The sequence below is a fragment of the Thunnus thynnus genome, chromosome 7 (assembly GCF_963924715.1).
Source record: "Thunnus thynnus chromosome 7, fThuThy2.1, whole genome shotgun sequence".
Classification (NCBI taxonomy): Eukaryota; Metazoa; Chordata; class Actinopteri; order Scombriformes; family Scombridae; genus Thunnus; species Thunnus thynnus.
In genome coordinates this window covers 14,743,586-14,756,257 of record NC_089523.1, presented here as the reverse complement: position 1 = coordinate 14,756,257, position 12,672 = coordinate 14,743,586, and the positions used below count along the sequence as shown (strand labels likewise).

Below are 12,672 nucleotides of genomic sequence, written 5' to 3'. Positions count from 1 at the left end.
AGACTTGTACTGTATTTGCATTTTGGTTTTTTGTAAGTTAGGTATTGTGTTCATCTTTAAGTACACTAGTTATGCTTGAGTAGTTTGTGCTATAAAGTTGTCTGTAAATGTAATTATATGTCTTGATAATTTCGTTTAGTACAGTGTTCTGACTCATAGACTGAACCGTCTTGGACTTTCTGTCAGCGTTATCAAACTGTAGAATGTGATTATGAAAATGTGAGAGAGCTTGAAATGGTGTCAAAAGGTAAATCTAGATAGGCTTGATCACATTACACAATGCAGTAGGTGCAACAATGCAACTGTCTCCATGGGAATGCCCACTTATCAACGATTTCATCCAGAGAGAGTTTAATCTGTTTGCACAATAGCATGATACTGCTGTGTGCCTCAAACTCTGTGAACCCCAAATTCAGCCTTCGTGGTTCATTCAGTAGAAATGACACGGGTGAATTAAATTCTAAGCACCAATGTGTCTTTTAAATATGAATTACTATAATGAATGTAATTTTACTACTGAATTTGTTATAATGAAAGTAGCTGTTGTGTAGTTGTAAATACTGCGAATAGGTCATGTAAAGGGGAGTACTTCTGTAGTGACTCTCAGGAATCTCAGTCTAAATGGGAATGTCCTTTATACTGTAAATGCCTAGTCAGTGTTAAATAGGGATGCCTCTTTACATTCCTGTGTCACCTTTGATTACATAAAGGCATAAAGGTGATCCATTGTTCTTGCTTCATCCCTACCCTTAGTAAGTTGACAGTCAATTATTATTATTATTTTATTATATAGAAGCAATTGTGCAATAGGGCTAAAAAAGCAGATTTTAAGGACCTGACTATATACATATTTATATATACAGATATATTTTTATTTTCTATGTACAGCTTAATTGTAAACCTGGTCAGAAACTGGCCTCTTGTTTCATAGGACTGTCAATTATAGTCATCACTATGAGTTAGACAAAAACTACCACTGAAACTGAAACATATTTTTTGCGTCCTGCTGATACTTTTAGGCAATGACCGTTGTTTCCGTGGTGAGACAGAACTTATGCGTGTTGGTTTCAGTAAATGGGTTGTGGCACTTTTTTTTTTACAGAGAGATTAAGAGAATAGGCACAGATTTTTATTTAGGTTTCTTTCTGTTAATATTGTTACATACAAAGTGTGTGTTTATGTGTTTATTTCTGTGCATCCAAAGTAATACACTATGGCAGGATGATGGCATCAACAGCCTGCAAGGCAGCTTCTACCTGCCAGACACTGGCAGACTTGCTTCAGCCACTAAAGAAGACAGCTCTCAGCTCACAGCTGTCATCAAAATGGGCTGGTTGGACAAGAATCCACCACAAGGGTATGAATGACACATACACACACAAACCAAGGTTTAGCTAAACATATCTAAAAACATCTGCTGTGTACATGACATTAGCACCGTCTTGAAGTTTCATCACACTTCAAACGTCAAAAGACCGTACACCAGTCTTCAGTTTATCTATTTACAAATTGTGTTTGGTGTTGCTGTTTTTATACCTTCACAACCACAACTAAACTATTTAACCACTTTCATTCTATTGGTCATGTAATAACTTTGAAACTGAGTAATAGGTATTGTGGGCTTTGCGTAGAGCTTTAAGCCCACAATCTAATGGAAGCAACCCATCAAAATACTACCCAGTTTAACAATGCATGACTTCTGGTCCTAGTTCCTCTTTTAGTACAGTAAAGTGGTTATGTGCTTCATGCTTTTTAATGTACTGTTTATGTGTGTGTGTCCTCACATTTACACAGGGCCCTTTATTATCAGAGACGCTGGGTAAAGCTAGATGCTGACTACCTGAGATACTTTGACAATGACAAGGTAACAACACACACATGCATCCGTCAGTTACTCTCACATGAACCGAAGTAGACTGAGACTCAGTTTTCCACTCACTCAAACATGAAAACACACACTCTATCTCCATGCTGTATGTTATGATATTGGTCTGTTTTACAAAGACTTGTTGCTGTTTGTTATAGGAAGTGTATTCTAAAGGGTTGATCTCAACGGCATTCATCACTAATGTGGTCAGTGTGGGAGAGCTGAAGTTTGAGGTCGTCACAGACAACCGTACGTTCATCTTCAGGGCTGAAACTGAAGGTTTGTCTGTTTTGTCCAGTTATCTATCTAAATGGTTGCACATATAGAAAAAATACTATATATTACTGTTTGTGATATGCGTTTTGCCTATGTCTTATGCATACACAAATGTGTATGTATCTTCATATAGATTCAAATAGATTATTTCATGCATGTTTTAATGCATTTATATGTACTCATGTCTGGTTTTGCATTTGTTGTTTCATTGCACCTACATCCAGCTGAGAGAAAGGAATGGGTGACTGCACTGCAGGACTGCACTGGGGGGCGCCATAGGCGCAGTATCATGAGCCCTGGTTCACCTTTGACCCCAGAATATCAGGGCTATTTGGAGCTTAGAGGGTTACGCTCCAAACTTTATACTGTTGTCGCCTCAGATAAGGTTTTTCTCTACAAAGCCATTGAGGTGAGGATCATATGTGTCTATTGTGTCAAGCTGAGAAAATAATAATGAACGGTTTATCTTTTTTTTTTTACACTGTACCTTAATATTCTTGTTATATTTGTTGATTAAGAATCATTTGCTGATTCATAATTGACGGAAAAACATACTGTAAGTGTTATTTTCCAGGCTTGTCAACTTTTTTTTGCCTTTGCATAAGGCACTCACTGTAGCATAAAAGATTTATAATTTTGAAATGACAGGCTGATATTTTTGTTAAGGTTAAGCTAAGTCACTAACATTAACTTAAGTGTCTAGGTTCAATGTTATATTGATAGTTCAATTAGTGTAGATTGTTTCAGTCTTCTTCAACAGTAATATTAACATCTAATAATATTCAAACAAAAATGTGTTGGAGCCATTCACAGTTCAGTATAAATATTTTTTCTCCAGGACTACCGTATAGGAGTGGGTATCACATCCATCGAGATGAATGTAGGAAACGTTAAAGACACCGATCGTCGTAGCTTTGACCTCACCACACCTTACCGCATATTCAGGTACTGTATGTACACACAAAGGCGACACACACACTCACACTCTATCTTGTACAGTAAACTTGACCTGGACGTGTTGTTTGTGTAGGTATCCACTGTTCATATTGTCTATAATATGAGAGATTATTACATTTTTCACCTCAGGAATGTTTTTATGTTTTTCCAAAAAATGGTAATGCGTGGAGATGGTCATTCTTCATTCTTCAATGTCATTGGCTGAGTAAGTCTTGGATACTTATGGGAAATAGATCATGTTGTTTTACTGAGAACTCCCACCGTTTATCCATCCTCAGGGTCCTCAGCTGGACGTCTTTTGAGAATGTGAAAAGGCCTTTGTTTGAGTCTGTGTGTTTGTGTGTGTGAAGAGGAGTGAAGGAGATGTGTGTGCACATCATCATGTGCTGGTGTGGTGTGTGTGGTCTTTTGGCTGACAGTGCACAGCCTGCAGTGCAGCGCCTCAGCTTGACAGGATGGGGAAATCTGAAAAGGCTTGTGTATTTGTATAAGAGTCCAAACCGAGTGTGTGTGTGTGTGTGTGTGTGTGTGTGTGTGTGTCTGTCTAAGTGTGAATTTACTGCATGTATGTGTCTCTCTGCATGTGTGGTGGATCTTTCAAAAAGGAGACAAAAACTGTGTGTTTTTGTGTTCATTTGTGTGATTATATATAGAAAACTTTGTGACTCTGCAGCCATTTGACTCATTTGTGTGTGTGTTATGTGTGTGTGTACAAGTATTTTAACAACCACGTTGTTAGACGGATGAGAAGAGGAAGGGTTCAGACATGGGAGTCTGCGTCAAGCCACAAATCTGTCTGTGTGTGTGTGTGTGTGTGTGTGTGTGTGTGTGTGTGTGTGTGTGTGTATGTGTGTGTGTGTGTGTGTGTGTGTGTGTGTGTGTGTGTGTGTGTGTGTGTGTGTGCGCATATATGTGTGTTTGGTTTCCAGTCTTCAGCATAAGTATATTTAGCAAAGCAAGAGCAGAATAAGAGTCAGTTCTCAGTGTACTCCTGAGCAATTGGACTGATACTGTCATGTTGGCATTAACAGTCAATCGTGTGTTTGTTTCTGTCCGCAGTTTTATAGCAGAGTCAGAGCAGTTGAAAGAGCAGTGGGTGGACGCCATGCGGAATGCCATAGGTGAAGCCTTGTCCAACAGCGAGGTGGCAAATCGGATCTGGGCGGAACCTAGCAACAGTCTCTGTGCTGACTGTGGGGCTCCCAAGCCGGAGTGGGCAGCCATCAACTTGTGCGTGGTGGTCTGCAAACGATGCGCAGGTTTGTGTGTGTGAATCTGTCTTTGTACGTTTGTGAGTGTTTTCTGGATTTTGACCTTATTGTCCTAATTTTTTTGAATATCTGCAGCTTCATACATTTCTGATTTTTTTTTTTTTTTTTGTCTCATGAATGTTATGCAGGGATGTAAATTACTAACCATTTCCACTTGATCTGAATGAATATCATTATTGAATAGTATGTGTTAAGAATTGTGCGAGGATACTAGGAGTATATGGAGATTTGTTGTGTGTTGCAATGAGAGTGAAAAGGATGTAAGCCAAATATCAATTAGCCTGGCGAAAAAATACTTCCTTGCTTATAACAGTGGCTGCGCCCAACTCGTAGCATATCACAGTGGTGTCAAAGAGTATAGAAGCACAAGAAACAAAACTCTGGTGCTTTTTTGACAACCGCCACTAGATGGCGCTTCTGTAGCGCTGACGCCATTTTGGATCTAAAACACCGTCACATTCATTCAAATTCATCACATCTTACATGCCCAAAGTCGGCATATCTCAGCCAAACCAGAAGCGCAATAGAAAATTTCCCAAAAAAAGTCATCAGTAAATTGTATGACACTCACAGTATATACTAGTGATGTCATCATACTATAATTACCACTGAAGTTCTGCTACTCCCAGTACCTGATTTAATACCATGGCAAAACCAGAAATCCCATGCAGGACGCACTCCTTTATTTAAAAACTTTTTTATAAACATTAGCAGTTGAACAGAAACTTTTACAGCCTGCATTAGAATAAGTTACAAATTGAATATTGGCCTGTAGCATTCAAGTAGAAAGCAAAGCTGCCCAAAAACATTTTAAATTAGAGAAACTGTATGAAATGTGATTCTGTAACAACAAATACAGCTGTGTGATTATGTGCTCTTATTTTGGTTTGCAGTGTTTCAACATTTAAATAAACACATTCTGGCTATATTAGAATAATAACACTGAGTTATAGAGTGAGGTGTTGATACCATTGATAAGTAAAAACACTGGTGTTCATATAATTTTCTAAATGCTGGTATTGATTTGGTATCTGTGTCTGTGGTATCCATGTATTGGTTCTTCTGACATCCCTAATTATATCCACTTTATAATGTGGTTATCAAGTTGAGAAGTTAGAAGAATGATTCCCAAACTGGGATCCAAAGACCACCAGGAGTCTTTGAGAGGGCTGCAGGGGTTCCCAGCAAAAGCACAAATAGATTAATTTCACTTATATTACACTAACTTCCAGGGAATGTATCTTCTTAGAGAGGACTTTTTCAGACATAATCCTCTCAAACATGGGTCTGTGGTCTACTGTGCATCTATTTTGGAGGTCCTCAACATGAAAAAGTTTGAGATTGCCTGGTTTCTCAAAATCTCAACAGTCCTATATTTTTCTAGCTTCCATTTATGTCCATTGCTCACTTTTTGCTCCTCTGAAGCGGGGCAAAAAGTTGTTAAGTCATGTCATGTTTTTCTATTTGGAACATTCAGAATTGCTCAACACTGGCCATTTCAGTAGAGGCATTAAATATATGACACTAGAATAGAAAAAAATTGTTTTACTTTTGTATAGCACTTTGTAGGTGGGACGTTTAATTGGTGTCATTAAGGTTTTGATAATATGTTAGTCGCCTTCAGTCCAACATGGCGTAGGTGGAGCTCTGCTGCTGCGTGCTGATGTTGCAATGGAACGACCGATTAGCTTTCACTTCTTATCAATGTAAATTCTTTGGTAGTGTCTGCAGACTCCTAGTGGTCCGTGGTGTAATTGCAAGGGGTCCATGAAATATTAAAATATATATTTTAAAAAGATCCTATGGCCTTTACAGACATACTGTATTTACTCAAATGGTGACCTTTATTTAGCTTTACTGCAGAAGGTAACAGGCCTTCATATGAAGCAGGCTTGTATTAGAGGCAGGTCCTCAGGACCAATCAAAATATGCAGGGGGTCCAGTACCCATAAAAGGTTGAGAAATACTGGTCTAGATGTAATTTGTCTTCAAAATCAGTGTGTGTTTGTCAACATGGATTTGTGTGCGCGTGTGTTTCAGGAGAGCACAGAGGACTGGGTCCTAGCATCTCTAAAGTTCGTAGTCTGAAGATGGACAGGAAGGTCTGGACAGAAGAGCTTGTACAGGTACACACACACACACACACACACACACACACACACACACACACAGATAATCTTAAATTTCATAAGACCTGGATTTTAGTGTTTTTATGCGTAATAAACACACAATTTTTGGCTATAAATGTAAGATGTTACCACCAAATTTATAGCCCTAAAGGAACATGAACTACTTTATTTATGAGCAATTTATTCAGCTGCTTGAACCCAGATAGAATTTATTTGGTACACTTTTACAAAGTAATACTGTCTTAACTGTAGCCCTGTAGTAAATCTTTGTGATGTTTGTGTTGACATTGTGTTGGCTACGTGGTAATTTCTGAGGCAGTAGTTAGTGGTGGTGTTGTATTATTGTATTGCTGCATTATTGTAATTTACATATATGAGGGAAGTAAGTATTGTTAACCTGCCTCAATATGCAATAGATATAATAAAACTAATAATGGACATGTATACCTAATAAACTGCATGGTGTGTATTGTCAGAAAATGATGCACATCTTGACCACTGTAGAGCTTCTACACACATGCCCCTATAATAATGTGGAAATACTTTTCCTTAACCCTACCTGTGACGCAGGTGTTCCTGTTGCTAGGCAACGAGCGGGTAAACAGTTTCTGGGCAGCTAACGTCCCACCAAGTGAGGCTCTGACACCATCTAGCTGCAGTGAAGACAGACGGCGCTTCATTGCCAACAAATACCGCCAGGGCAAATACAGGAAGTACCACCCTCTGTACGGAAACCAGAAAGAGCTCAACAATGTAAGATCACATCGCTCCTTTTAATTCTTTGCTTTCATCTGTGTGTATCCTCCCATCTCAAAGTGAACATACACACTGCATTTTCTATATGGTTGTTGAGACATCACTCAAGCATTAACATACAAGAATATACTGGGATTTTTGCAGAGTTGGTCAACATATCTTATGAAAGGTTTTCAAACACAGGGAGGATTTAGAGACTATGTGTGATTTAGAGATGGTCGGTTATGCAATCCAGTGTGACTAAATGTATTTGTAATCCATCATGGTGTCCTAATTCATTTATTCGCTTTCTAACACCCGTTGCTGCTGAACATATTGAGTTTTCCTGTTGCCTCACAATGCAGTGCCCTACAGCAGATTTTTCCCAGCAGTGGTGTGTGTGCTTATGTCTCATAGGGGGTCACAGGCTTAGTTGTGACTGGAGTTTGCGTGTGCACCAGCATATACACACACCATACATTGTACTGTACACCTGCACTCTCACAGCTCAGACTATGACTAAAATCCTAAGACTAAGAAATGACTATATGTGTGTTTTAGTCCTTTCAGTGTTGGAGTCTTGTACTGACCTGTTACAGACAGACAAAAGCAACAAAACGGGTCTTATAGAACATGTAGATAAATTTTTTTAGAGCCTGAAATTGCACTAAAGGAGAATATTTAATCTTTGTCATACTTTTAAGCGATGTGGAAGAACTCAGCACACTCATCTCAAAAGTCTGAAATAGAAAGTATGTTGTCTTACATTCTCTCCAGTCACTGACAATAAATTAGCCAGATTTCAGTTAATTCTCTTAGTGGTTAAAACTTTCTCTCATTTCCGAGCTTGTTAATTCAGGGAAACTCAATTTGTCACTTTACATTCAAGGGTCTGATTTGAACTTACTGCAGCTGGAGTGAAAGGCAGGTTCCTAGATTACCAAATTGGGCTGAATCCCTGATTAAGTCCAACATGTAAAGCACGTTCTGCCAAATTCAGTAATCTTAATAACTGAAATTCAGAGCCAAAGTAAAGTTAACACAGACATTAGAGTGATATTAATGTAGGTTTCAACTGTGAATTCCTGGCTTGCTTCTGAGTCACCAGTGTCTGCAAAACATATAAGCTCATACCAGTGGCGTGAGAGAATCAGCAGTGGCCTCACTGAAGGGAGACATTACAGCGTTGTCAAAGAACTACCTCTTGACAGCAGCCCTCCCTGGATGTCCTTACGTGCTTGTCCGTGGGACCTCTGAGATTATAAACCTGTGTCTGCTCATGATGATTCAGTAAAACTCAGCAGTAAAACCCTTTGGGAAGATTTTTGAAAAAAAGGTTTGAAGGTTTTCTATTGTGTCCTTTCTGTGCTCCGCTGTGTGCAGTGAATGTCTTAGTGTTTTGGGTCACTCATTAGCTGCTTAACCCACTTATCACAAACAATGTGGACTGCTCTCAGACATGCCGAGTGTGTGAGTGAGTCACATTTAGCACCTGACTGTGAGTTATTTTTCCTCCCTCAAGCATTTCAGCTCATTTTTGTGTATGTGTGTGAGTCACTGTGTGTGGGATGTGCAGAAGAGATAAAGGAAGTTTACTTATTGTCACACACACACACACACACCAATCATAGTTTGTTTTGATTGAAGACAGTTTGTGCGGCTGCTGGTCCTCCCTTCTTCATTCAGTCCTCCTCTGTGATGGCTATCTCTTTTTCCTGTTACTACTTTCTCTCCACAGCTCTTGCTCAACAAGGCTGTCTCTTGAGATTGTGATTTTTCTGGACTGTTTGAATTTTTTTATCATTAAATCCAGAACTTCCTCTCTGTTGAAACGCAGTAACCTCAGTGATTGCTGCTCCACCTGTTTTTCTTGATTTCTTAAAGTTCTTCAGCTCCACTAATCTTTCGATTAGGGTGTGTCTTAAGAAATAGTAGGCTCTGCAAAGTGTTAACTATGTATTTATGTGAAAGCACACTGACAGTAAGGCAGTGTGTTTTAAGGAGGGAGAAACAGTGAGAATATTTGTGTGCTGTATGAGCAAAAGTCTTGGACTAAATTCAGGTTTGTTGATCTACTCCTGTTTTTTTTTTTTATCCCTACTTTTCAGTTTCCTTTCTTCTTTGTTTTTCCTTTTTTTTCTTGAAATGTGACATCATTACTCACTGCTGTAGCAGGAATGTGCTGTAACTCCGCCTCTCCCTCTCTTCTCCTCTCCTCCTCCTCTCCTCCTCTCCTCCTCCTTCTCCTCCTCCCGTCCCCCTCATTGTTTGGCTGGGACTGCTGAAGAAAGTTTGTCTCCTCACTCTTGACTCTTTTTTTTCTTGTTTGTAAGTGGATGGTATTCCTTTAACTTTCTGTAAGACTTGATCTTCACAAACTAGACTTTTCTTCTGCATTTTCGACTTAGTTTGTCGACTGGCATTCAAACAGGGGAGTGACTGAAGGGAACTGAAATCTTGCAGGTAAGGTTGTGTATGCTGCAGAGCTGTAGGACAGGGTAGTGAAAGTGTGTTATGTATCTGTGTGTTCTTGTGTATTAGCCCTGTAAAATATGTCAATGTGGATGTGTGTCTTATTGAGGGCAAGAAGTGCTTGTACAGATATGCGTTATATATGGGTTAGTGGACTTTGGATCTGTGACAGTATGTGATCTCAGTGCAGTTGAACAAACACATATTTCAGACTTTAAGGACTGATGTGCTGTGGTTGTGTGTTACTGTGTGCACATTAGAGTTATTGTGTGTATGTTGTTCACTGGTGTGGGCTGAGATCTGTTAACATGCATATTTATGTGTGTGTAGGCATGTCTGTGTGCCTTTTTTTTTTTTTTTTTTTTTGCATTTTTTGCCTGCGCCGCTCTCGCTAACTGTGTGTGTGTTTGTCTACGTGTGTTTGTGTGCATGTGGTCTCTGTCTACTCAGAGTGGATGATAGGCTCACCTCTGTCAATAGACATCATTGTCTCTCTCCCTCTTTCAGTTTGTTCCTTTCTGCTTTGCCCCCCCCCCCCTTAGCCTTATGCTCTCTTTCTTTTCATCTCTGTCAGTTAGTCAACTATTGATGCTTTCCATAGTCTTCCATTCATTAATTATGCTTCATATTCTCTTGCGAGACATCAGAATTATTTCAAGAACATAATGTCCATGTTGCTCTACTGAAACATGTTAATGCATGTAAAAAAAATCCTAAATGTCACACAGAAAATCAACCTGGTTTCTGAGAAATCTTTGAGGTTTTTGCTGGACACATACTGTGTTGTATGTTTGTCACCGTTATGTTAAGAATAAAAAAAAATAACAGTCACTGATTCACAAAATATTTTGATGTTTATGGTGGTTTATGTGTTTGTGAGAAGATGGAAAAAGCCTGTTGACTGTTGGTTGGAGCTAACAAGATGTTTGGCAGAGAAATGTATGGGAATGAGTTATTTAACACTGAGAGAAGTTTTGGCAGTCAGCGTTTGTATGCATGTGGTGCCAAGTTTGAGTTACAGTACCTTGCTTTGTTGTATTAGTTAAAAAGGAGCTATCTGTTTCTAAAGATTGTAAAAGTAGTTCACTGTTCGCTGATCCCTCATCAGAGATCACATGTCCCATTTTTATTATGAGCATAAAAATAAAGAAACTTTAGTCCATACAGTATGTTCCCACCTGGACGACCACATTCTCCTCTGCTACCAAGGACTGATCCAAGTGTTTTCGAGCCTGTGTTTGTTGACCGCGTGCTGGTGACAATCAACATGTTATTGGTAGTTATTATAGCGCGGTGACAAAGCTGTGAGGTAGTAGTTAAAATAGTTTACAGGCATGTTTTTTGTGTTTTTGATTGTTGTGGAAAGTGGCCTCCATAGAAGAAAAGTTCCATCTCTTTCTTTCGCTTCCCTGCTGTCGCTCATTCTTTTGTCTCATCTTTTTTTCCCTTTTCCAAACCCTTATTTCCTCATTCACACTGTAGGATTTTTGGATCGTAAATCGTCTTTGTCCTCTACAGTGAGTTGGGATCTGCTTTCTTGTTTATTTCTCATTTCTTTTCCTCCCTCTTTTTCTTTTTCTGTATGTGTCTGTTTGTCATTTGTTTCATATTCATTCTTCTCTCTCCCCTCCTTCAACTGTCTGGATTTTCACCTCCACCTCCCTCCCTCCTCATCTCCCTCTCTGGTTAAACTGTCCCCGGTGAGGTAATGATGGAACATATGTAAAAAAAAAAAAAAAAACTAGTCCTCCTCATCTGGATTTAATATATGGACATGTGTACACATGTCTAAATGTGGGTGTGTTCTTGGCTGGACGTTGAGTATACGGTAAAGCAGACAAAGCGGAGTAGGCTGTATGTGTTTGCGTATGTGTGTGCACTCATGGGGAGTCTGTGTGCATTATGTCGAGATTGTAGCCAAGCACAACCAGCCGCTGATTAATGTGACCGATTCAAAGGCTTTCATCTTCCTTTCACAATATTTTTCTTTCTTCTGTTTCTCTCATCTCTTTCTTTTCCTCCAATTCTGTCCCATATAACTGCAGAGGCCAGATGGAGGCCTGTGATTTTAGGGCTTTTTTAGACACACCCAGATAAAATCTCTCCATTTCTCTCTTTCTCTCTGGGGAAATTTGGTCAGATTCTTGAATTCCCTTGCCCTTCTTTTCTGCTTGTGTGTGTGTGTGTGTGTGTGTGTGTGTGTGTTATTACATTACTCTCTTTTTCATAGGCAGCAGATGTTGGAGGGCGTGAGGTCTCAACTCAAACAACCCATTTCCTCATTGTACTTTGTTTCGATTGGTTCACTGCTCTTGGTCAGGAGGCACATACTTTAGCAGGCTATTGATACATCACAGTATGCTGACCTACATACAGCACACAAACCTTCACATGTACATCCACATGGGACAGAGGGCTGGCTTGTTCAGTTTTACTAGAAAGCACACACACACAGACTGTTATCAGGCTTAGGAATGTGTCACTGATCTGTACTTGTTGGCAACTAGATACTGTATCTATACTGCAATGAATCTCTTCAGATAAGGTGTAGGTGGCTAATGCTAGCTTGCATAGATTGATCTCAATTGTTCACTTTTTTCTGGTTTGTAGATCAATACAGCTAAACAAAGTGGTCAGTTTGATGTGCTGGTTAAAGTAGATAAATGGAAGGCAACAATGGGCAAATGGGTTCTTTCATAGCCCAAAGGCATAGAGCAGGGTAAACATATGTTTTTATTTGTTGTTCAGGTTGTGTCAAATCTGAATTTATGGTGAAAAAACCCAGTTAGATTTTTTCTCAGAACAAAAAGAGGCAAAAAATTACAAGAGGCAAGTGCAGGAGACTTGAATTGTTTCACTGGCAAAGGAAAAGACAAAATTCTGGGCAAAGAAAAAGGTCATGATAAAAATGTCTATCAACAGTCTTGTCTAGCTCAGAGTTTCCCAAACATCCAGTTTTCCCAAG

General features: G+C 39.3%; 1 protein-coding gene across 4 annotated transcripts in view; it reads left to right on the top strand.

The window, feature by feature from the left end:
- Nucleotides 1-12,672, top strand: part of LOC137185956 (arf-GAP with Rho-GAP domain, ANK repeat and PH domain-containing protein 1-like) — a 53,404-nt gene that overhangs the window by 22,513 nt on the left and 18,219 nt on the right. For all 4 annotated transcript variants that reach the window (XM_067594522.1, XM_067594520.1, XM_067594521.1 and 1 more), the window contains 8 exons: nucleotides 1,205-1,357; nucleotides 1,795-1,864; nucleotides 2,026-2,146; nucleotides 2,368-2,552; nucleotides 2,982-3,088; nucleotides 4,160-4,359; nucleotides 6,412-6,497; nucleotides 7,071-7,253. In XM_067594522.1, the coding sequence (XP_067450623.1) occupies nucleotides 1,205-1,357; nucleotides 1,795-1,864; nucleotides 2,026-2,146; nucleotides 2,368-2,552; nucleotides 2,982-3,088; nucleotides 4,160-4,359; nucleotides 6,412-6,497; nucleotides 7,071-7,253 (1,105 nt within the window). The remainder of the gene's footprint in view (nucleotides 1-1,204; nucleotides 1,358-1,794; nucleotides 1,865-2,025; nucleotides 2,147-2,367; nucleotides 2,553-2,981; nucleotides 3,089-4,159; nucleotides 4,360-6,411; nucleotides 6,498-7,070; nucleotides 7,254-12,672) is intronic.